The sequence below is a fragment of the Ailuropoda melanoleuca genome, chromosome 2 (genome assembly GCF_002007445.2).
Source record: "Ailuropoda melanoleuca isolate Jingjing chromosome 2, ASM200744v2, whole genome shotgun sequence".
In the NCBI taxonomy this organism is placed as follows: Eukaryota; Metazoa; Chordata; class Mammalia; order Carnivora; family Ursidae; genus Ailuropoda; species Ailuropoda melanoleuca.
In genome coordinates this window covers 197401433-197423782 of record NC_048219.1, presented here as the reverse complement: position 1 = coordinate 197423782, position 22350 = coordinate 197401433, and the positions used below count along the sequence as shown (strand labels likewise).

The 22350-nt window shown below is 58.8% G+C and overlaps 1 protein-coding gene across 1 annotated transcript in view; it reads left to right on the top strand.

Annotated features, from left to right (window-relative positions):
- Positions 1–22350, top strand: part of HDAC4 (histone deacetylase 4) — a 166381-nt gene that overhangs the window by 132971 nt on the left and 11060 nt on the right. The window contains exons 19-22 of the mRNA XM_034655536.1: positions 6973–7092; positions 7864–7961; positions 16958–17076; positions 18550–18683. Of these exons, the coding sequence (XP_034511427.1) occupies positions 6973–7092; positions 7864–7961; positions 16958–17076; positions 18550–18683 (471 nt within the window). The remainder of the gene's footprint in view (positions 1–6972; positions 7093–7863; positions 7962–16957; positions 17077–18549; positions 18684–22350) is intronic.

Here is a 22350-nt window from a genome sequence, read left to right as displayed (position 1 = left end):
CTGAGCCTTGTGCTCCTGGAACTCAGGGCTGGACCCTGGCCATCCTGGGCCGGTCCGGCCGGCAGCTGGTGGCCAGCAGCTGGAGGACTTGGGCTCTGAAGCTGAGGGACGTCTTGTTGGGTTCTCTGAGGACAGGGACAGCCTGGGACCTGGCCCCTCACTCTGGGCAGGACATCATGGGGCCTTTTGCCCTGGGGTCACACACAGAGAGCCATGAGGGTTGTCCAGCCTGCCTCCTGGCTCCGGTTCCCTGGACAGAAGACCCAAATCCTCTCGTTCTGGGGAGAAGTAATCGAGTGGTTCTGTGTAAACCGTGTTCAGTCCTCAGGGGAGCAGCCTCTGGCCAGCCTGGCCCGGTCATCCTCACCCTCTTAGAAGGCACAGCCGAGGTTGGGACCCCCCCGGCACTCTCGCCCGAGGACTGTCACCTTCGATTTTAACGAACGGCCCTGCAGCTGAACAGTTCCGTTTGAACGGTTCTGTTTGAACGGTTACTTCCATGAAGAGCGGTCCCGTGTTATTTACAACAGAAGCCGGGCTTTGAAAGTTGAATATTAATGCTGCGGAGAGTCGGCAAAGTGCAGAGCGTTCTTTGGACATTTGGAAACTATTTAAAGAACACAGAGGTTTGGTCATTGAAAAGAATAGCCCTCACAGAATAACACTCCTCCGGAAATGGCTCGAACCCCTCATAAATGTATTTTCAGTCATCTTGCTTTGAAGATGAAGCTTCAAGCGTTCGCTGCAGGAAATCCACCCCCCGCATAATGACCGGTGTCTTTGTCAGGTGGGCAGGGGCCCGTGGGCGCCTGGACGGACCTGGGCAGGCGCAGGTTGGCTATGTCCCCTCTGTGTGTGGCTGCCTGGCCTCTGTCTCTGGAGTCCCGGAGCGTTCGGTCCTCGGAGGAGGTTGATTTGGGAAGGAGGGGCTCTCACATAGACTTGGCAGACACTGTTACAGGGGACCAGCCTGTGAACGCGCAGCTCCTCAGAACTCTCACCGGGCTGGGCACGTCCCCACGAAGGGCACATGAGCGTGCCCGAGGCTCCGGCTGCCCCGCAGCTGGAGGTGGTGCCCAGGGGCCCTTGCCCGGGCTCCCAGGGGCTACGTGCTTCATCTGGGCCCTCCGGTCCTGCCCCCGCTGGCTTGCAGAGCTGGCTGCTGAAATTTCTCTGCCTCCTTTAATGCGCACAGTAGCCAGAGCTCTAAAAAAATCTAATGAGCCTAAGTAAACAAACAGAAATGACCTAAACGTGTTTGTGCCACACACGTTTCTCTGTTTGAGGTGGAACAGCCCACCGGGCCAACACCCTGTCACCGGGGCAGAGCAGTGCATGGCCCCCCAGGACGGCCCCCGAAGGCCGGCTCCTCCCACCCCCTGCGCCCACTCTTGTCCTTCGTGCTCCCGTCCCACGTCTGGAGCGACTTGTTAAAGTCAGCAGGAGGTCAGGTCTTCCTGTGGGGAGACCCGATTCCCACCCTCCTGACATTTCACTCTGGGGATAGTATCGCTCCCCTGTACTTGCAGCGACACCAGACAGACAAGGAGCTTGGTGACCTTGACGCCATTGCTCTGACCTCACACACATTGGAGCACTTGGGGAAAGCAGTGAGCCCTCAGAAGGGGTAAAGTCATGCACCTCTCATTCCTTCTGCGTTTGTGGTTCTTTTCCTATTTAGTATTTTTTGGCATATTTTCAAAAAAAAAAGCCCGAATGTGAGCTGGGTGTGTCGTATAATTAGTGAAGAAGAGGTGAGCGGCTCCGTGCCGGGATCCCACGGGCTTCGCAAGCCCCCAGCTGCATGGCCCCGCAGGAGGGGGGGGCAGGGGTGACGGCCGACATGTCCCCTCACGGCAGGACCCTTGTCTCCACAGGTGGACAGCGACACCATATGGAACGAGGTGCACTCGTCAGGGGCGGCCCGCCTGGCCGTGGGCTGCGTGGTCGAGCTGGTGTTCAAGGTGGCCACGGGGGAGCTGAAGGTCGGTGAGCACCCTGCAGAAACGGGCCCGGAAAGGAGCCCGCCAGGGGCTTTCTGACGGGGTACGGTGACAGGGAGGACGGCTCCTGTCCGGGGCCAAAGGCGGGCCCTGCTGACCCCCGGGAGCAGCTTGCGCTCTTACCCTCTGTTGAAGAACCCCGGAGCTTTGTGTAAGGGTGTCAGCACCAGTGACCGCCATGCTAGAGGTTGAAACCGAGCACTTTGAAAACATATTTATTCATTTGAAACTCACAGGAACGCCCGTCTTAGCGGACGAGCTGCCGTCTAGACCTGCTTCTGCTCCGTCTCCGGCGACTGTGGTCACTAGAAGCACATAAAGGCGCCTGGCCTGATGCGGAGGCGGGGGGGGGGGTGTACACAGCTCTCTCAGATGACCGTGGAGATTCTTCCCAGATGCTCCACCACAGGTCCACACGTGGCAGTTTCTCGAGGTTAGCGGCACTGTGGGCCCTGAAACAGTAGCAGTGAAGCCTGCCGGGTGTTGCAGACTGACGGCAGCTTTCGTGCACGCCGGACTTCTGCAGCACGGTGTCCTCCCCATCTGGACGTATGGGCTCCTTGAATCAGGCAGATCTTCCAGCAGCCCGACCCATCCTGTCGCACAGTGTCAGGAATCGCTGATTTTTGAAATCGTTCATATCGGCGCACGTCCCGTCGGGGGGTGGGGGGGTCCTCTGAGTGTCGGGAAGAGCTCAGGGCACATGTCTGCCAAACTGCTCCTCTTCACACAACAGCCCGAGTCTGGCCCCTGACCCCACACGCACCTGCCCGTGCTTCCCCTTTGTCGGCTCGGGGTGTTAGAAGGTGTGCGCTCACGGGTGGGGACTTAGTGCCCGTTGCTGGCACTGCCCTGGCACCGTCGTGTGCCTGTCAACACAGTGAGAAAGGCAAACCAAGTCAGGATTGTTAGGAGAACGGGCCCCCAGAGGAGCGTGGGGACCCCAGAGGTCTGCAGCCCACACTCCCGAGAACCACTGTGCGGGGCTCGTGTGTGGGGACGGCCTGGTTCTGCAGCGCTGGCAGTGCAGAAGGTGGGGCTCCCCGTGCCCGTGTCCCTCACCCTGTCCCTCCCAGAGCTGGCCCTGCAGCAGGCTGAGTACCGCGGCCCCATCCTCGACGGTCAGCCAGCCCGGGGGCTCCATGCCCAGCCGTGACCGCACAGCTTCCTGCTGGCGAGACGCGACATGCCCATTTAAGTCGTCTTCATTGCAGGGGTACAGAGTGGTTTACAGATGGCTCTTTAAAGCATCAGTGCCTTAGAGGTCCTGGGGCAGGGACAGCTTCTCCAGCCTCCGAGCCACTTCTTCCAAGTAAATGGGTTGCTTGTTTTCTATAGTGCCCACTCCCCTGGGAGCCGAGTTGTTCATGTTAAGGCCAGACTCGGGCAGGAGCCCCTGGGTTGAGCCCCTTGTACTTTATCTGCACCTAGGGTTCCCGTCAAGTGGCTTCCTGGGGGTACTGGTGCCCAGGGTGCCCCGTCCACTCCTATCCAGATCCCCGAGCTAAGCAGCTCCAAGCCTTCTTGCCTGTGAGCCATCAAAGATAAAACGTCAGGGATGAATTCACCTTTTATCTTACTGACCGTGACAACCAGACGATCTCTTTAAAAGCAGGGACCCAGACATCTTTGAAGTGCTTACAGCCAGCCCTTTGTCCTGTCCCCGTCTGTGAGCCCAGACGTGCTGTGGCTCTATGTCCTTGCGTGACTCTGAACCTGCCAGCAGTCCCGTCTGTGCTCATTTTCTTACTGATGTGAACCCCTCTTCCTCCCTGTTTCTCCTCCATCTGGTGTCGTGTGCAGAACGGCTTTGCTGTGGTCCGCCCTCCAGGACATCACGCAGAGGAGAGCACACCCATGTAAGTGGACACGCGGCCGTGGTGGGCAGGGGTGTGCCAGTTTTTCTGATTCCTCTTCTCAAAGGGCTGGGCTGCACCTGAGTGAAAACACAGTCCTGACTGACTAGCGCAGCTCAGAGCAGCCCCGGGGACCTTTGCTGCTCAAATCAGGAACCTACAAATGTCAGTCTAGAGAAGTCTTCTCAGCCTTCACTCTAGTAAAAAATTGGGTGGAGACTTAAATTGCACCAGAACAAGTTCATGTGGCACTTCATTGTTCTAGAACATTCTGACCAAACTCCTCAGGTCATCTCCCATGTGGCCTTCCAGCTGACCTGCTTATGGTGTGGTACTACTGAGGCTGACCTCTCAAGGTCATGAGCACAGGGTCCAGCTGTCTGGACTCCACTGGGATTCAGCCTAGCCCTGACTATGCACATATCTGTGGAGCTGGCGAGGCAGCAGGTGTGGCATGCAGATTGCCCAGGTGCCCTGGGGACAAGCAGTGGCAGGTGGGGACCCACCTGGGACGGGGTCACAGGGACCCGATGCTGGGCCTCACCAGCTACGCACCAGGTACCTGGTGCCAGGGGTGGGCTAGACATGCCTTCTCGTGGGACCTGGGAAACCAGTCCAGCGGGCAGGACGGGCACCATGGGAGGGTGGATGTCCCCTGGTGGGGGAGGTGGGAGAGGTGACATCAGGCTGTCCCCTGAAGAGTGAGTAGTGATGGGTTGGACGGCAAGGACCGTGCAGATGGAGCCCGGCTGGGAAGCCAGGAAGTGCAGGGAGGGGACGCCGGAGCCTGGTCAGGGGCGGCTAGAACAAGGCTGAGGAACCGAGGGCTGAACTCTCACTCCCGAAGGGGCCTGGGCTTTGGCTCCCAGGCAAGCGGGAGCCCTCTGTCCTCCACATGCACTAGTGAAGGCATCGGACTGTGGTTTGAGAAAGGACTCTCCTTCCCAAGGAGGAGGGAGTGCCTGGAAGCTCCTGAGAGCGGCTTCAGGTTACACTTGCTGCCTTCCCCGAGAAACCCTTGGCTCGGTGACGCCACGACCCAGAACCCTCCATGCTGTTAGGGTCAGGATCCTGTGTGTTTCCTTCCTCTGAAGGCAGTTTTCTAATCTGAATCTAAGCTGTCGGATATCCTGGAGTGGAACCCAAAAGCACGCAGATGGCAGATGGAGCACTGAGGAGCGTGTTGGTGGGGGGGTGTTGGGGCGTTTGGGTGCATGTGCCCCTGAAGCTCTGGGTGCCGGCGCCAGAGGCCGTGCGTCCTGCTGGGGCGGGGCGGTGGGGGGGGGCTTGCAGGTTGCATGCCTGGGTTCCCAAAACAAAACCACCCAAATTTCCCTGTTTTTGCGGTAATTCAGGCAAAGGGAACACTGGAGTTAGATTTTCGGTCTTACTTGAATGCCGTTGTTAGCTTGTTTTTGCACCTTCTTGAAGAAGACAGCAGAGTTACTCACGGGAGTGATGTGTGCCCCACTGTCACACATCTGAGAGCCTAGACGGATAGGCAGGAAGCAGGTCAAATATGTGCCCTCATTCCTCTGCGGAGGCCGGCCGGTGAGCGGCTGCCTAGTTCTGGGCCAGGGAGGGCGGCGTGCCAGTACACCGTGCAACGGGCTTCTCGCCACAGCACCACGGTGTGCATGTGGGGGACGTGGGGGGCCTGTCAATCGGTAGCATCGGGTGAGGGAGCCGGGCATTGACCAGACGCTCCTGAACTCTCGGGACTGCAGCCGGTCCGGCCCGCGTTGTGTGACGACTGGTGACAGCCCGTCTTCCCCGTCCGTCCTCTCGCCTGCAGGGGCTTCTGTTACTTTAACTCCGTGGCCATCGCAGCCAAGCTTCTCCAGCAGCGGCTGGACGTGAGCAGGACCCTCATAGTGGACTGGGTAAGTGGGGCCTGTGCCCTGAGAGGGGCTGGGGTTTGGGAGCCCACACGCTTCCCCGAGCAGACAGCGTCACCTGTGCAGAGACGAGGCAGGCTTTTTGCCCCCATTGACATTGGATCTGGGGGCCTTAACTTTCTGGAAACTACCTGAAATGCAGAAAATAAAAGTTCGAACCTGTCGCGAGTCCACTTCACAGCCATCAGCCAGTCCTGCTGATAGCTGGGCCCTAAAATGTCCAGAAATGTGCCTGTGGTTGAGAGCAGCAATCGAAGGGTAATCCATGGCAAGACCTCGTTGAGAGGCGGGTTGGGGGGTTGGGGGGTGGCTGTGATGGCCACAACCTCACACGTCCATCTAAGTGTGTGGGCCACACTCCCCCACAACCTGACATGGCACCGTGCGTCTCTGTCCCCCCTGGCGGAAACACCTTCCTACTTCAGCCTGGTGACCCCTCATGCTGGCTTAGCCTCCTTCCCATTTTCCTACAGGTGGTGTCTCTTCTCACAGTCCCACTGCCCCAAGAGGGTAAAAACGCTACGTATATTATCAGAGTTCCAGATACAGCTTCTTTTTTTTTTTTTTAAGATTTTATTTATTTATTCGACAGAGATAGAGACAGCCAGTGAGAGAGGGAACACAAGCAGGGGGAGTGGGAGAGGAAGAAGCAGGCTCATAGCAGAGGACTGATGTGGGGCTCGATCCCATAACGCCGGGATCACACCCTGAGCCGAAGGCAGATGCTTAACCGCTGTGCCACCCAGGCACCTCCCAAATACAGCTTCTTATCCTGGGGGTAGACACCGAATGTGTTCGTTTTATTATTCTTCTCTATTCTGTTTGGTATTTATGATTTGATAATTGCTTTAAGAGGAAGGGAAAGCAGGTGCTCAGAGAGGATTATCATATGTACTACAGGGTCCTTTTCCAGTTGGGAAAAGAAACACCACACACAGCCTAGCATACCCAGTAAGCTCCCAGTACTGGACACTGCTTATGGGGCCTTGAGATGGCTGAGGCCTAGGGTCACCAGGGAAAGCCACCCATCGTCAGCCCTCAGCGTGCCGGTGCTTTTGTCCCCGTGAGCCAGCCGTCAAGTATGGTGCAGTTCGTGAGCTCATGACCCACTAGGACACAGCTGGGGCCTCTTCCTTCTGTCGCCTCGGCCCCACTCCCTCCAGGCCCTGCTGGAGGCCTCTGCCGCCACTGAGTCCTCTCTCCCCGCTCTTTCAGGACGTTCACCACGGAAACGGGACCCAGCAGGCCTTCTACAATGACCCGAATGTCCTGTACATCTCCCTTCACCGCTATGATGACGGGAACTTCTTCCCGGGCAGTGGGGCTCCAGACGAGGTAAGCAGGGGCCGCCCACTGGTGTGCAGGCCTGTCCAAGGGGCCGAGGCGGGGCTGCTCTGGAGGTGAGAGTGTGGGGACGCACAGCCCCCGCACACACGGAAGCGACGACTTCACGTTCACATTTGTCCCAAACGATTTCAGGCAGTCGTCAGACCGTATTCCGTCCCGTGTGCACATGCGGGCTTTATTTCATCTGAAGTACAAATGAAAGACTGGACATGATTTCTGGCTCTAATCTGGGCAGACTGAGAGTAGGCGTGGGGCACCCCCCTTCCTCCAGGCCCTCGTTGCATGATTGAAACACCTCCAGGCCACTGCTCTTGTCCGTCCCTGAGGCAGGGCGCTGGTGCTGTCCTGTCCCTGTCCAGGCCACACGGGAGGCGGGATCGGCAGGCTCAGAGGCTCCTTTGTGACCCCCACTCCCCCAGCAGAGCCTGCCCTCCCTGAACAAAGAGACCCCAACACCCCGGGGAAAAGTGTCATCAGACTCTGGTCTTCTTTTTTGGGAGGAGGTCGGAAGGACAGCCTCCTTCACAGGCCCATCTGGCGGTGCCGTGTTGGCGTCCACAGTGCACGGCTGCCCATCTTCCCGCACTGCTGGCGCCTCCCGCAGCTACCCCACGTGCGAGGGGCCGGGAGCCCCGCCTTCTGGGACGGCTCTCCGCTGTGGAAGTCTGCGAGTCAGAGGCCGTGGGGGCGCCGGGAGTCAGGTGCTCTGCTCCGTCTCTGGTTGAGGGCCTGTGATAGGAGTTTTTCTCTTCCACGCAGGTGGGCACAGGGCCAGGTGTGGGCTTCAACGTCAACATGGCTTTCACCGGCGGCCTTGACCCCCCCATGGGAGACGCGGAGTACTTGGCGGCCTTCAGGTGAGTGTCCTGGCTTCCTGTCCCACAGGCATTTATAAAGCCATCAGGAGTTCCACTCCTGCGTTCCCAGCTCTTGCGCGGTTTTCCTGCCGTTCTGTGGTCTCGCTCTTCCTCCACGCACACGCTTCCTTTGTGCTGGCCGCTGCAGATTCCCTCACGGTGCCCGGTGGAAACGGGCTCTGGGGTCTGGTGCTTCTCTCCGTTGGTTCTTCAAGCCAGCAGAGGGGTCTCTGACCTGTCTTCTCACCTCCCTTTGGCCACGGGCTGTCTTGGACTTCCCCTGAGAAGCAGGATGGTGTTTCGATGGTGAGAAGGCGGCTGAGGCCCAGGCCAGGCGTTCAGTGCCGCGCTCAGAAAACGTGATGTTCAGGAAGAGCGGCTGCTCAGCTGAGAGATTGGCTCATCTCCTGGTTTGCCTTGTGACAAAGCTTTGTGCGAGGCCGAGCAAGAGAAGCCAGCCTTCCTCCCTGATGGCTGCAACCTGAGGCCGCTCCCCGGCCGTCCACCCGCTTTGCGCTGCTTTCCCACTAGGACAGAGCTGCGGGGTGATTTTCTACAAGTGCCGTCTTTGCTTGTGTCGTCAAATGGCGATTTCAACTTTGCTCGGGGCCAGACGGAAGTAGTTCCCGCACCACACACGGGCGCTCCGCAACGCAGGCTTGCCCCTCGTATTTTAAACGGTGGCCCCCGCCGTCTCCCAAGAACACCATCTCTGGGGTCCCAGGGCCCCCTGGCGAAACGGGTGATGTTCGGTGTCGGAGCTTGACAGGCTCTGGGTCTTTGTTAGACAACCCTGTCAGTGCGCTAGGAACTGGAGCCCCGCGAGGTTTCCAGTGAATTTTTCTCCCTGCCTCATTCTCGAGCTCTGTGCTCTTACCCTGCTCGATCTAAACAGAAAGCACATATGTGCAGGCGTGTGCGTGCATGATGCACAGGGCTCTGTGGGCGTATGTGTGCGTGTCTGTGGGTACTTGTGCACGTGGACGCGTGCGTGCAGGCGTGCCCGTGTGTGTCGTGTCTCTGGTGGGTGGGACTCCATCAGAGGACTCATCTGTAAGTGCTCTGCCGTACACGCTGCCCCCTGCTCTGTGGGAAGCCTGCATGGGCCACAGGACCCTTCACCACATCTCCTCGCTCAGCTCCAAACTCAAATGGTGGGAGGGTTTGAGCACACGTGTCGCCCTGTGCACGGAAGTTCCTTCCCCAGCGGCTCAGCTCCAATTCGAAGAAGTCCGGGTCATAGGTCAGCCTCTCAAGCAGTGAGGCCGGTCTTTACAGGGCGGAGCCCGTCACCTCCCTAGGTGATTTCTCTGCCCGGATTTTCCTGAGTCACTTTTTCCTCTGATCTCATGGGTTTAATGTTGATGTTTCTTCTTACTCCTGATCAGAGGGAATATGATTTTGACTCTTGCCTGCCTAATTTAAGGGGGAGGTACTCCCCCAAACAGATAGAACATCTGAAAGTTTGCTCATGTACACGGTTGACTGTCTGCTTCTCGAAATCCGAACCGTGGGGCTCCAGCAGCAGGGTCCTCACTGCTGTCCGTGGGGCCCCCTGCGGCCAGCACCCCTGTATCCTCCCCCCACCTGAGAACCAGCCCTCCTGGGAGGCTGCGTGGAGGGTAAAATGTCTGGACAGCTGCCGAGAGTGGTGGGGCACCCAGGTCAGCTCCGGCGTGGGCAGAGGGTGGCGCTGTGCTGGGACTGGTGTACAGCATGGGGGAGGGGGCTCCGCTTGCACATTGCCGGCTTGCGGCCTGGCTTCCATGGGACCACGTCCCCTGGGTGCTCTGGTTGCGACACAAGGACGCCCAGCATCGGGAGGTCGTCCTCCAGCCCCAGGGACCTCCCGGCCCCCCCACCCCAGACCAGCCTTTAAGATGAACCCTTCACTCTGAGTTGCTGTTGACATTCCGTTTTCATCTTCTGCCAAGCGCGTACGTGATGATACCTTATCAAGCGAACTTTGTAAAGCTTAAATAGCTCCTTTGAAAAGGAAAATTGTTTCAGGGTTGGGGTTTTTTTATTGATTTTAATGTAAAATAGCACTTTGAAGTTTACAATTTATGGTTCCCCGGGCATCGATCGATGGGGGAAGAAGGGTCAGGATCCGCTTTCCCCTTTCTTCTGCGCTTCTCCCCCTTGTTGGGGGGGCCCCCGGGGACAATGTGGGCCTCGGGGGCAGCACCTTGTTCCTCAGACCCGTTGCCTGCCACGTTGCATTTCAGGAGATCAAGCCTGAGATGAAGAAGAGATAAGAAAGGTGCCCCTAATGAAATCCAGAAGGAGCAGCACTTTCTCCCCGGGCTCAGACTGAGGAGAAACGGCGACCCTAATTCAAACCAGCGCACCACCAGACGGGCTTTGAAGTCTGCTGAGCAGAGGCGAGGGCTCTGGGCGACGGACACCACGATGCGCTCTCAGCCCTCGCCTGCCTGCCGTCTGGGGGCGAGCGGGCCCGCCCTGTGCAGTCAGGAAATGAAACTGGGATTACGTGTGCTTCTAAATCGTAACTTCCATTTAAATGTGATTTTATAAAGTTTATCAAAGATGTCAGAAAAACTGGATATTTTGAAGTGGTAACTTTAATCTTTTAACGAATTGAGATTTGCCTTCAAATTGAGCAACTGGGCAGATTCATTTCATGGGCCCCCAACCTTTCAAGCGTGACATAAAGATCGAAGCTCTTTGAACTTTCGTTACTTCCATAAGGTGTTTTGTGGGGGGGAGTTGCTTTTTTTTTTAAACAAAAAGCAAAAACTTATTATTTTATTGTCATGGTGAAATGCACAGAGCGCTTCCTGTCTCGGCCACGTGGGGCGTGTAGTTCGACGGCACCCCCCGCGCTCACGGTGCCAGGTCTGGCCCGCAGAGGCTCTGCCTCCGTCCGGGACTCACTGTCGTGAAGACGTTGGATGCAAATCCCTGGACCTTATTTCCTGAAGGCAGTTACGTCTCTCGAAGGGCGTCCACATCTTTTGTCCCCTGCGGGGACACTTTACCTGGGACGTTCTTTGGTGGAAGGCCGGCTAGACTTCCTGGGGGGCGGCGCGGAGCCGGGGAGGCAGGGCCCCCCAGACGGCTCTAGTGCACGCAGGCGAGTACAGTGACGCGGTGCTGGGGCACCTGCCTGCGGGGGCAGAGGCTTCCTGGCTGTGTCCTGGAGGAATGCGCCCACGGGAGGAGACCTGCAGGTACGAACCCGCAGGCGTGTGGGGCCACCTCTGGGGACGAGGACCGTGACCCTGTCTGTCCAGGAGCATATTGGGGGCTCTGCCAGGTGACCAACATGGCAGGTCTGGATGTCCAACAGCTATGTAGCGGGAGCCCTGAGGGGACTCGGGTGGGGACGGGCTATCTCCTAAATACTTGTTGCTTGGAGTTGAGTTCCCCAGGGCAAGCCAGGGTCCTGCCAAGAACAGGGTAGGAACCCAGGAGAGAACATGTGGACACTGAGGCAGAGACCGAGGTTGGCTTCATAGCCAGAAGAGGGGAGAGGCTGGGAGAGGCCTGGGCTGTGGTACCCCGCCCAGCAGAGACCTGCTCCTCAGGCCGGTCGTGGGTCTGTGGGGCGTCGGTGGCAGGCAGTGCCGCCTCTGCTGTTTATTCCTGGAGGCAGGGAGGGGCAGGGAGCTCTAGGAGGTGGGTGGCTGGTGGCCAAGAGTGCAGACCCTAGACAGGCCTGAGGACNGGGCCGGTCGTGGGTCTGTGGGCGTCCGTGGCAGGCAGTGCTGCCTCTGCTGTTTATTCCTGGAGGCGGGGAGGGGCAGGGAGCTCTAGGAGGTGGGTGGCTGGTGGCCAAGAGTGCAGACCCTAGACAGGCCTGAGGACAGTGACGGGACAGAGCTGGAGCACGTGGGGCAGCCACCATGAGCCTGAGCCCGGTGGGGACCACGGTGGCAGAGGGGGAGGGGCCCCATGTTGGCAGGGCCCCGGACGGGATGGGTGTGGAGAAGCCAGCAGAGCCAGGTGCCCCACCTTTTGCAAGTGACGGCCAGACAGGAGCATCAGGGAGGGGCAGGGGTCAGTACAAGGCACACTTAGCCGGATGAGGGCAGGGGTGTCCCCACCTCACCAGGGAAAGGTCTGGGTGAGGCAGAGAGCTGGGAAGTGCGGGGCCGGGGGCCGTGGGTGTGCAGCGCGGGGGCAGAGAGGAGACGGGGGATGGCCAAGGGCCTGGCCACAGTGCCTGTGGGGTGGCAGGCACCGCTATCGGGGGGCGGCCAGGACAGAGTGCTTGGCGCCCATTTTTATCAGTGTTCTGACTGCGACTCTCGGCGGTGTTCGAATACTTGGTGGGCCCAGTGACTCCAGTGAAAATGACAGCTCCCGGTGGCTGTCTCAACACATGGAGCTCCCAGAGCCCCGAGGCCACAGCTGCTCAGGGGTTCGGAGGCCAGGCCCACCGTGCAGGCGCGGCCAACCCCGACTCCGGAGCACGCGCCCCAGCCCCTCCTGGCCCCCGAAGCAAGGGCTTGCACAGCACACGACCAAAGGAGTTTCCGATTATCCGAGTGCTGTGGTGGTTCAAATCGTGTCATCAGCTACCGAGGGCACCAGGCTCCTGTGAAACAGGGTCTGTCTGTTCAGAAGCAGCGGCTGTCTGTCCGTTGGGCGGTCCCACCTCCTGTGAGCTCTGTAGCTGTAGCCTAACCAAAAATGCACGAGAAGGACGACGCAGCGGGCTCTGTCGCGTGAGCTCTCGGTCGCCTCGTGAAAGGAGATGTTTGTGGCCGGCGGTGTGGACCTGTTTCTGGGGCCCTCGGAGGCCCGGGGCTGCCCCCGCACATTCTCAGTGCTCTCTGGCACGGGTGGGCACAGCCCCTGGAGACAGCGCACGGGGCAGCGCCAGAGGCCTGCGATGACCGTGAGTTTGCTGTGTTTTGTGTGGAGCCCTGGTTGGGAGACAAATCAAAAGGTCATTTCCTTCCAGAAGTTGGAACCAACTGTTGAACTGGTTACTGCATTCAGATTCCCCTGTGGGTTTTGGAAACGTGTTTGTACACCCTGTGTAATCTGATGGTCTATGGTGGCTTATAAAACCAGTTCTGTCAGCTGTGCCTGCCCCGGCAATGCGCCTGGCACCGTCCCTGCCCCGGAATAGCCCCAGACTGATAGCAAGCGTACTTACTTCATGTTCACAAATTGCGTTCACGCCACTCCTCTGTCGTGCCAGCTCGCACCTGTCCTGGACACACAGCCTTCCTCCGCACAAGTCCGGGCGTGGCCGGTGAGCTGCAGGGGGACGGGGAGGGCTGTGTCCATGAGGAGCACACCGGCAGCCAGCCCTGACGAGGCCTCGGGAAGGGAGTGGGCAGCGTCCTGGGGCTGCTCCAGGAGGAGCATGCAGAGAGGCCCCGGCTCCGTCACTCGGACTGGTCTGTCCCTCTGAGCCCCAGCCCCCGCAGCCAGGGCGCACTGAAGGGGCTCAGGGGACACGGTGGTGGTTCCTGAGAGCGTGTGCTCCTTTCCTACGGTAAGGGATGCGCCAGGCACAGACACCAGCCCACCTCTTCCCTGGGAGACATGCCCGTCCTCCTGGCTCTGAGGGGACAGTGGCTGGTCTGCAGCCTTGGGAAGCCCCAGCCCACCCCCTCTGCCCTCAGGCTGCCCTGCAAGAGGTCAGAGATGGTCCCACAGAAGCTCTCACCTTAAAGTGCTGGTTTGAGAGAAGGTCTGCTGTAAATATTTAGATCTGTTATCAGAGACTAAGTTGTTTGTTAAAATTTCATTCTAGAAATAAAATGTGAGGCCAGATTCCCATTTTCTTCTTTTTTTTTTAAAGATTTTATTTATTTATTTGACAGAGAGCACCAGCAGGGGGCGCAGCAGGCAGAGGGAGAGGGAGAAGCAAGCAGGCTTCCCACCGAGCAGGGAGCCCGATGTGGGTCTTGATCCCAGGACCTTGGGATCATGACCTGAGTGGACGGCAGACGCCCAACGACTGAGCCACCCAGGCGCCCCCAGATTCCCATTTTCCTTGCAACATCTATGAAGCATGGGGTTCCTGGGTGGGATGATAATGTGGGGGTTCTAGAAGGCTGACAGAATCATCAGGAGAGCTGCGTTCAGTCCCCTTCTTGCAGGTGAAGAAGCAGAGTGTGTCGAGGGGAGGTGACAGTTCTCAGGGCTCCACTCAGCGCACAGCTGGCTCTCAGCAGCACTGCAGACTGTCTTAGCTAGCAAGTGACTGAGACCAAAGCCTGGAGGGTTCCACACCGGGAAAATAGAACGAGTGTGTGCACATACGTCAGCAGCTCACACTTGTGCATGGCTGATGGGCGTGCCCCGCTCATGCGCGCACACAGACGCGGGGCTTCACGTTTTGTTTTGGTTGGCTTCACGGCAATGCCACACAGCAAGCGGAGACGCCAGGGACTCTCTCGGTATTAACTTCCTCTAATGATGGTTTTAACAGGGCTATTTTTTTTTTTTAATTTTGTGGATTAGAAATGAAATAGCTCCACAGTGCTTTGGAGCAGAGAACCCACCACATGCACTTGCTTCAAAACAGCTGCTAAAACGCTTTGTGAATGAGCCAGTGTCTACACGAGGTGTCTGTGGTTCTCACTGAAGAAAGGTCTTGGCTGTAAGATGCAGGACAAACACATGGCTGAAACGGTTCTTCTCCCCGAAGACAAAGTTTATGTGACAGGAATGTCATTAAAATAATCAAACAACCATCTCTCTGGAATGGCAAAGGCAGTGAAAGGCATTGGCGAGTGTAGACCGGCCCTGCTGGCCGTCGGGAGCCACCGAGGGAAATCGGCCTCCTATGGTAAGGCAGACCGTGTCTCTGGCCGTGAGGTGAACGCAGGGGACTTGCCCCGGCTTCTGAGGCACTCCCCCGCCCTCCTGCCCACACCCAGGACGTCCTGCACTCTGGCCGCCGCGGCCGCCGTGGCAAGACCATTGACCCACGCTCCGGCACAGGCCCTGAAGCAAACAGTCTGCTTAGAAGACTCTGGTTCGCACTTTGCATTGGCAGAGCCTGAGGACTTTCGTGCAGCATCCCAGGGGACGCAAGGAAACACGTTACAGTCCAAGTCAGGTGTCGAGTGCTAAAGAATGTTACCAGAGTCGTCCTGACACAGTCTGAAGTGGGCCTGGGCCCAATCCCACCTCATGTTTTCTAAGATTTAGTGGAACCTACCACGTGCACGTGTTCACGTACGGGTGTGGCTGCTTTCACACAGCAAGAGCAGTGGAGTCGTCTCAGCGGGCCCTGTGGCCCGAAGACAACATTTACTCTCTGGCCGTTGGCGGGTCCCCGGTCAGGAGTCACAGGTGGTCCTGCAGCCCCCAACGGATGTCCCCAGATGCAGACCTGGGTCCCCTGAAGCCACCTGCACAGCCTGTGGCAGACACAGTCCAGAGGCGGCTGCATGAACTGGGCACAGCCTCGAAAGGGAGAGGATCATAGTCTGGAATCGCTCTGAGCAGAGAGACGGTTAATTTTGCTTCTGTTGGTCGACGCTGGTGCTTTATGGAGTTGACTTTACGAACATAAAGGGCGAATTTCAGGGCAAATCTTATTTTATGCTACCAGACGTGAGAGCCTGAGGAGGCTCTCAGGCCAGCCCTGCTGCTCTGTGGCCCCGGTGTTCCCGCTGACCTGGGAGGGAAGGGACCGTGGGCCGGGCCGCGGGCACGCGACCATCTCCCCGTGCGGGCCTGTGGACACTCTTTGACGGACTTGTGGGTCTGAGGTGAGCAGTGGGTTGGGAACAGGAAGCAGCCCTTTGATGCCACAGAAACTTGGTCCAACCTGCGGGAGACGCGGAAACGCGGAGCTGCCCGGCGCGTGCATGATGTTGAGCCACCTCCCAGCCCACTGCGGGCACACAGCCCAGAGGGAGGAGGGAGACTCGGATTCAGAATNCTTTGACGGACTTGTGGGTCTGAGGTGAGCAGTGGGTCGGGAACAGGAAGCAGCCCTTTGATGCCACAGAAACTTGGTCCAACCTGCGGGAGACGCGGAAACGCGGACTTCCCGCGGCCGCCAGCAAGTGAGGAGTCCCGCGGAGCTGCCCGGCGCGTGCGTGATGTTGAGCCACCTCCCAGCCCACTGCGGGCACACAGCCCAGAGGGAGGAGGGAGACTCGGATTCAGAATCGAATAAAGCGGGTTTAACTGACAGATGAAGTTGTTTAGCTTCTCATCGTGATACGTACGCAGAGCACAGAACATGTACTTACAGGGTGTGGTGATATGCTCGTGAGTGGTGGTTTCCTGTTAGGAAGTGTGTTTCCTACTTTTCAGGTCGACGGTTTTCCTTGTTTCCCTGGTATCCCTAAGCCACTGAACTTCTCAGTGGGTGTTTATACTTTGAACCTGTCCGTTCTCTTAAATTTGATCACCAGTTGTCCCTTTACAGATCCCAGGTGTCAGATTGGCGCACACAGGCATGTGGGTCATCGAGTCACGTGTGGCTGGTGCTGTGGCCTCGAGTGGGTGGAAGGAGCACACCAGGGCCCCCTCCGGGCCAGAGCTGCTCGGGGGCTCTCCCACCTTCTCAGACACACAACTCTGGGCCCCTGGTACTGGGGGCGGTCGGTGGCTGTGCCTGTCTTGAATCGGGGACACGTAAAGCGAGCGTAGGGGGGAGCAGAGCTACCCCCACCTACGGGAACAAGATAGGATGGGCAGGGGACAGGGATGAGGAGTGGGGAGGGCCTTCAGCAGCGTGGGCAGCTGGTGCCGTGGGGGTTACAGGTCGCCTCCCATGTACCAGCAAGCCTGCACAAGAATCCCTGTGCTGTGTCTCCACTGGGCATTCACACTGGGGCTTACCGGTTCGGACATTTAGGATTCAGTGAGATGAGCCACGGTCACACTGGGTTGATCTTCTGAGTGCGAGCCATTAGATCCCAGCTGCCTGTGGAGCCCTCATCGTGCTGACCTTGAGGGGAGACCCAGCAGACTCTGTCAAGTGGCCGTGCACGCTCCGTGTCTGTGTCTCCCGCTGACCCTGTGTCCCCTTCTTGCCTTTGCAGGACTGTGGTCATGCCCATCGCGAACGAGTTTGCCCCAGACGTGGTGCTCGTGTCGTCAGGCTTTGACGCTGTGGAGGGCCACCCCACGCCCCTCGGTGGCTACAACCTCTCGGCCAAATGTAAGTCGGGTTTGCAGATGGCCCGGGAGCGCAGTCTGGGTTCTGCTGTGTGTGGGGTGAGGCGTGCTCTGTAGTTCAAGCCTTCCCTTTAGTAACAACGGGAGGAAACTCTCCTCGTCATGTGAGTGCGCTGGCTGCCCCAGAGAGCGCAGGGCGCACAGCAGGGCGGTGTGGACCCAGACACGCAGGCAGCTCTCGTGGGGGCCGTGCTCCATCCAGCACGGATCTCAGAGCCTCCCTGACCCGGCCGAGGCCCAGTGGCCCACACGGGGACCGGGCAGAGGGCCAGGAGGGAGCGGTGTGCCCAGCACCCCTCCGCACGCAGCCGGACTGCTGCCCGAGCCTCACGGGCCCGCCCCGAGCTCCGCAGTAAAGCAGGCACAGTGGCGAGGCCACGCCGGTGAATTGGGGGTTCCCAGTGCACTGAAGCGTTAGGCGTGCGCTAACACTGTCGCAAAACCACGTACAAACCGTCACTGAAAGTGACTTTGTTGCTAGAATGTGCTCACGGTCACGTGAGCTGTCGGGGAGTCATGACCACCGTGACATGATATGATAATGAGCACGTTTGAAATAGCGTGAGAGTCACCAAGATGTGACAGAGAGACGTGGAGTGAACGGGTGCTGTGGGAGAACAGTGTCCCCAGATGTGCTCGATCCAGGGCGGCCGCTGACCTTCCCTCTGAGAAAGGCGCGTTCAGGTGACACGCAGAACGAGTCGCGCCCCTGATCCCCGCGGCAGCCTCGGGGCCGCGTCGCTGCGTCCGTCTGACAGACGAAGCCGAGGCTTCAGGGAGCCCTGGGCCCCGTGCGCTGATGGCAGCTGGTGACGGGGCTGCTGAGCAGGGTGCTGTGGTTTTGTTCAGCTCTAATCAGCGTCAGATGGTTCCGGCCAGGATGGCGATCACCATTACCCGCCAGGCACTTTTTGTGGACGGGAGGGGGTGCGGGTGCGGGGGCACTGTGGTTGTTGGTGAGAGCCAGACCCGCCAGACGCGGTGTGTGAGAGTCCGGGAGGGGCCCGCCTGGGGGTGCATGTGCCCGCAAATGGACATGCACACGTGTGTGCCCAGCACCGCTGACCAGAACCCCAAGCCTCCGGTCCCCAGGCTGTGAGGGCACAGCCACGGGGATGCACTCATGCTCCCCCCCTCTGCAGTCCCAGTGTGCAAGCCAAGGGGCTCCTCCTGGGGTCCCTTCCTTCCCGTGAACGAGATGATTTGCGGCATTATAAAATCAAAGCACCAAAACCATAATTCCTGCTCTCAAACAGATCAAAAAGAGTCCCAAACTGAAATTCTTCAATGAATTTATTATAATCAGACCTGGCTTCTGTCATGTGTTTTGGAGCGCCAACCCCCTGGGTCTCTGTAATGTGATGTAATGCATTTCTGGGCGCTTTGATCCGCGGCCAGGCTTCGGCTCCACGGCCCGCCCTCGTCCTCCACTCGCATCTCCCGTCTCCTCTTGCAGGTTTTGGCTACCTGACGAAGCAGCTGATGGGCTTGGCTGGCGGCCGGATCGTTCTGGCCCTGGAGGGGGGCCACGACCTCACGGCCATCTGCGACGCCTCGGAAGCATGTGTTTCTGCTTTGCTGGGCAACGAGGTAGGAGGACCGAGGGGCCCAGGGCTGCTCTGTCGTGGGCTCAGGGCCCAGACCTGGGGCTGTTGCATCTGTGCTCCGGGTTTGTGCTCACCCCGCAGTAGGACTGTTACCGTTTGAAGAGGCTCTCTGGTTAGGAGGTGAGCAAGAGGACTAGCGAGAATCCTTTTCTCTATCATGGTGCTTCCGGATCCTGTATTTTAGGGTGCTCACCTTTGCATGTGGGTTATGTTGAGAATATTCTAATCTTGCTTCCTTCTCTGTGGACAGTCAGTTCTCAGGGAGGTTCTCAGGGAAGTTCTAGGGGCGGTGTCACTGTGCTGGTCTCGCAGGCTGGGGTGTGGAGCCCTAGCTCCCTGCTCTGAACCCATAGGTGATGCCCAGGCTGGGGAACCTGTGCTGTGTCCCCACTGAGGCCACAGGACAAAATCAGGGAGACGCTGGCTTGCACAGATGAGCTCAGAGGGTCCGGACAGGGAGGGAGTGAGGGGTTCAAGGGAGAGAGTCCCTGGGAGTGTCACATTCTGGAATGACAGTGGGCCAGGGCCCCTCCCTCCTGGCTGATGCTCCTGGCGCGGATCGGGGGGCGGGGGGGTGCCCAGCTGTGGGTGGACCAGACGTTGGGAGGGGAGGTGGCGCCCTCGACAGTATGCTCGGCAGCTCTCTGAGCCTCTGAAGTTTGTGACACAAAACTTACCTGTAGCTTCCACTTTGATTTTCGGAAATATGCTCTTCCTGAAATTCTGAGTCCATCCACAGGCCTTTGGATATGGGGTCCCACACCTACCTCCTGACCCCCTCGAAGGAGCATGGGGTGGGTCCCGGCCCCTCTTGTTGCTTGCTGTGGCATCACCACGTGGGTCCTAGAAGCAAGCCAGCTGCTGCTCAGGGGAGCGTGGGCAGGGTGTCTGGACCCCTGGCCCGGCCTGCAGCAGCGAGGTGCCAGAGGCCCACGCGGGGGACGCCTGGAGGCAGCCCATGAGCTCTGCTCCCATGCCGTCCCCTGGGACTCCCAGCGTGTGAGGACACTGTCCAGTAGGGCAGGTTCTCTGGGTATCCAGTGGGGGTGCTCTTGTCCCTGTGCTGGTCACACTCCTGCTGGTCACCACCAAGATTCAAGGGAGCCCGAGTGACAAGGCCCTGAAATGAGTCTGGAGGACACAGCTCAGGAGGACAGGCCACACCAGCCTTGCCGCGCTGACCCCATATGGCGTGGGCAGTGCTGGGACACCTGGGCCATTTGTGGGGAGTCCTGATGTCCCGTCCAGAAGGCTGGGAGAGCAGAGTGGCCTGGAGGGTGGGTGCCAGGGAGGCCAAGATAGAGACTTACCCCATGGCTGTCAGGTTACATCCCAGGCTTCAGTCAAGGAGGCCCTGGTGGGGAGGGCGCCCCTCCCACTGCACTGACCCCTTTTGGGACACGCCAAGGCCAGAAGGCCCCAAAGCCCTGGGAAAGGGTGATGCGAGGAGTACCAGCCGCTTCCCCTGAGCAGGGCTGCCCCTGCCTGGCCTAGGAAGGACCCTGTTGAGGCCCTTCTCATGCACCATAGACTGATCAGTTGGGCTCTGTCCCTGTAGTGTCTCCGCCTAGAAGCTTGAGCCCCTGTTAGGGTTCCCCCAGGAGGCATGTCTCCGAGGGTGGGTTCAGGCTCACCCCAAGGCTGCCCTCCTAGACCCCCATCGGGGACATGCAGCAGACGGCAGGGCCCACAAGGCATTTGAGGAGGGCTGTGACAGGAGATGCAAAGCGAGGTTCAAGCAGGCCCTCAAAGGCACATATCAAATTTGGCCACATCCAGCAAGACAGGGTGGGATGATGACGTGTAGACAGGTCTCCACTGATAGGACGTTGGGCTCTGTCCTCAAGCCATTTGCACTCTGCAGTGTTCCCTTTGACTTGGGTGAGCCAGCAGAGGGCCTGCTGTGGACACAGCAGGATGAGGCATGTGGCCCTCCAGGCGCAGGGTGGACAGAGCTGACAGCATGGCGTTTGGAGACAGATGTGAGGTCTGGACCCAGGTCCTGGTATCAGCCATAGATGTGCAGGACTGCAGGTGAGCATGGCCTGATTTGGGGTCAGATCCTCGGGGAGCTCTGTGCATGTCCTGTGTGTGAGCTGGCCCGATAAGGACAGGAAGACCAGGTGGCCCCGGGGAGTGTGGCACCAGGGAGGAAAGGCATGGAGGACAGTGGTGACTGAGTGGGCGCAGTCTTCAGGCAGTAGTCGTGGAGGAAACCCTCACGTGCCTCCTGGGGCAGCGCCGTCGGTGGCTGAGCTCAGGGGCTGGAGGGGGAGAGGCGAGACCCTCAGCACCAGGGTGGGTAGGACAGGCAGCCAGAGTCGCCAGGCCCGGCTCCCTGTGAGGAATTGCTTCGCGTCCGCCTGCCCCATGAGCTCCGGAGCTCATGCTCCCTGCCGCCGCTGGGGCAGGCCGTGGCCAGCGATGGAGATGTGGCTCTGCTGTCTCCTGATAGCCTTCTGTCAGGCTTGGTGTTGGTTTTCAGCTGAGTCACCAGTAGACCCCAGAGCCCTGTGATGTGTCTCCTTCCTGGTCAGGCAGTTAGCGATGCAGTTGACTCTTCTAAAATAAAATACCAGTCTGCTTTTTAAAGTGTCCACATTTTACCCACTACTCCTCCTAAAGCAGTCTTCTCCCCCTTTTTTGTTAGAGTTTAAAGGCAATTGAGTAATATACCCAAACCGTCCTGAAGCTTTTTGATTTTTACAACTAGTTATTTTAAAATAACAATAAAGAGCTTCACTTTCAGCGCATGCCTGCTCTTGCTTCCTGGGTGTTCGCTCTTCCAACAAGAAGCACATCAAAGAGCAGGGACCACTAGCTCATCAAGGTCTCTTAAAAATCTTTCTAAGGCAGGAAAGCTGGGCCGAGGCGCACTCCTGTGCCCTGAGCCTCTGAGGGCTGCAGCACGGTGTGGCGGACGTTGGCACGCGCTCCCAGCGCGGCTGTGCACGGCTCGTGCTGCCTGGAGGGAGGTGGTGGAGCGGGAGCCGGGGTGGGGGTGGGGGCATCTAAAGGCCTTGCTCCTGAGCCCTTCTATGTGATGGTTTCAGCTTTGAGTTGTTTGCAACTGTCGGTGACAGTCGACGATGGAAGGTCATTTCAGTGTGTTGCACAAGAGGTATGTGGACCAAGCAGTGTAGACAGAGGTGCCGGGAGCCCCGTGGGTGGGCACGGAGGCCGGACTGGCTTGCAGCAGTGAGGGGCCCAGGGCAGGTGTCACCCCTGGAGCAGGGGTTATGTGGGCCGTTTACTGTGGAATCATGTGCCATTTCAAGGCTGAGTGCCACCTTTCAGGCCAAGTCCAAGCTCCGTGGAGCCTAGGGGGTCGGGTGAGACCCATGTCCAGGAAGGTGTCATCAGGGAATGTGGCCCCTTCGTTACGTCCTTACACTTATGAAAGGAGGTATGACAGCTCCCGGTGGTCACACCGACTTCACATGAGAGGCAGAGACACAGAGGCGGGGACAGAGATGGGGACAGAGAGACAGACACCACGATAGGGACAGAGACAGGGGCAGAGAGACAGTGAAGGACTCAGCCTTACGGCCGGCTGTGTGCCCCCTCGCCTGCACACGCTCACACACCCACACGCGCACTCACACGCCCAGCCAGGCTCGGCTGGCGACCAGGTTGACCGCATGCAGATG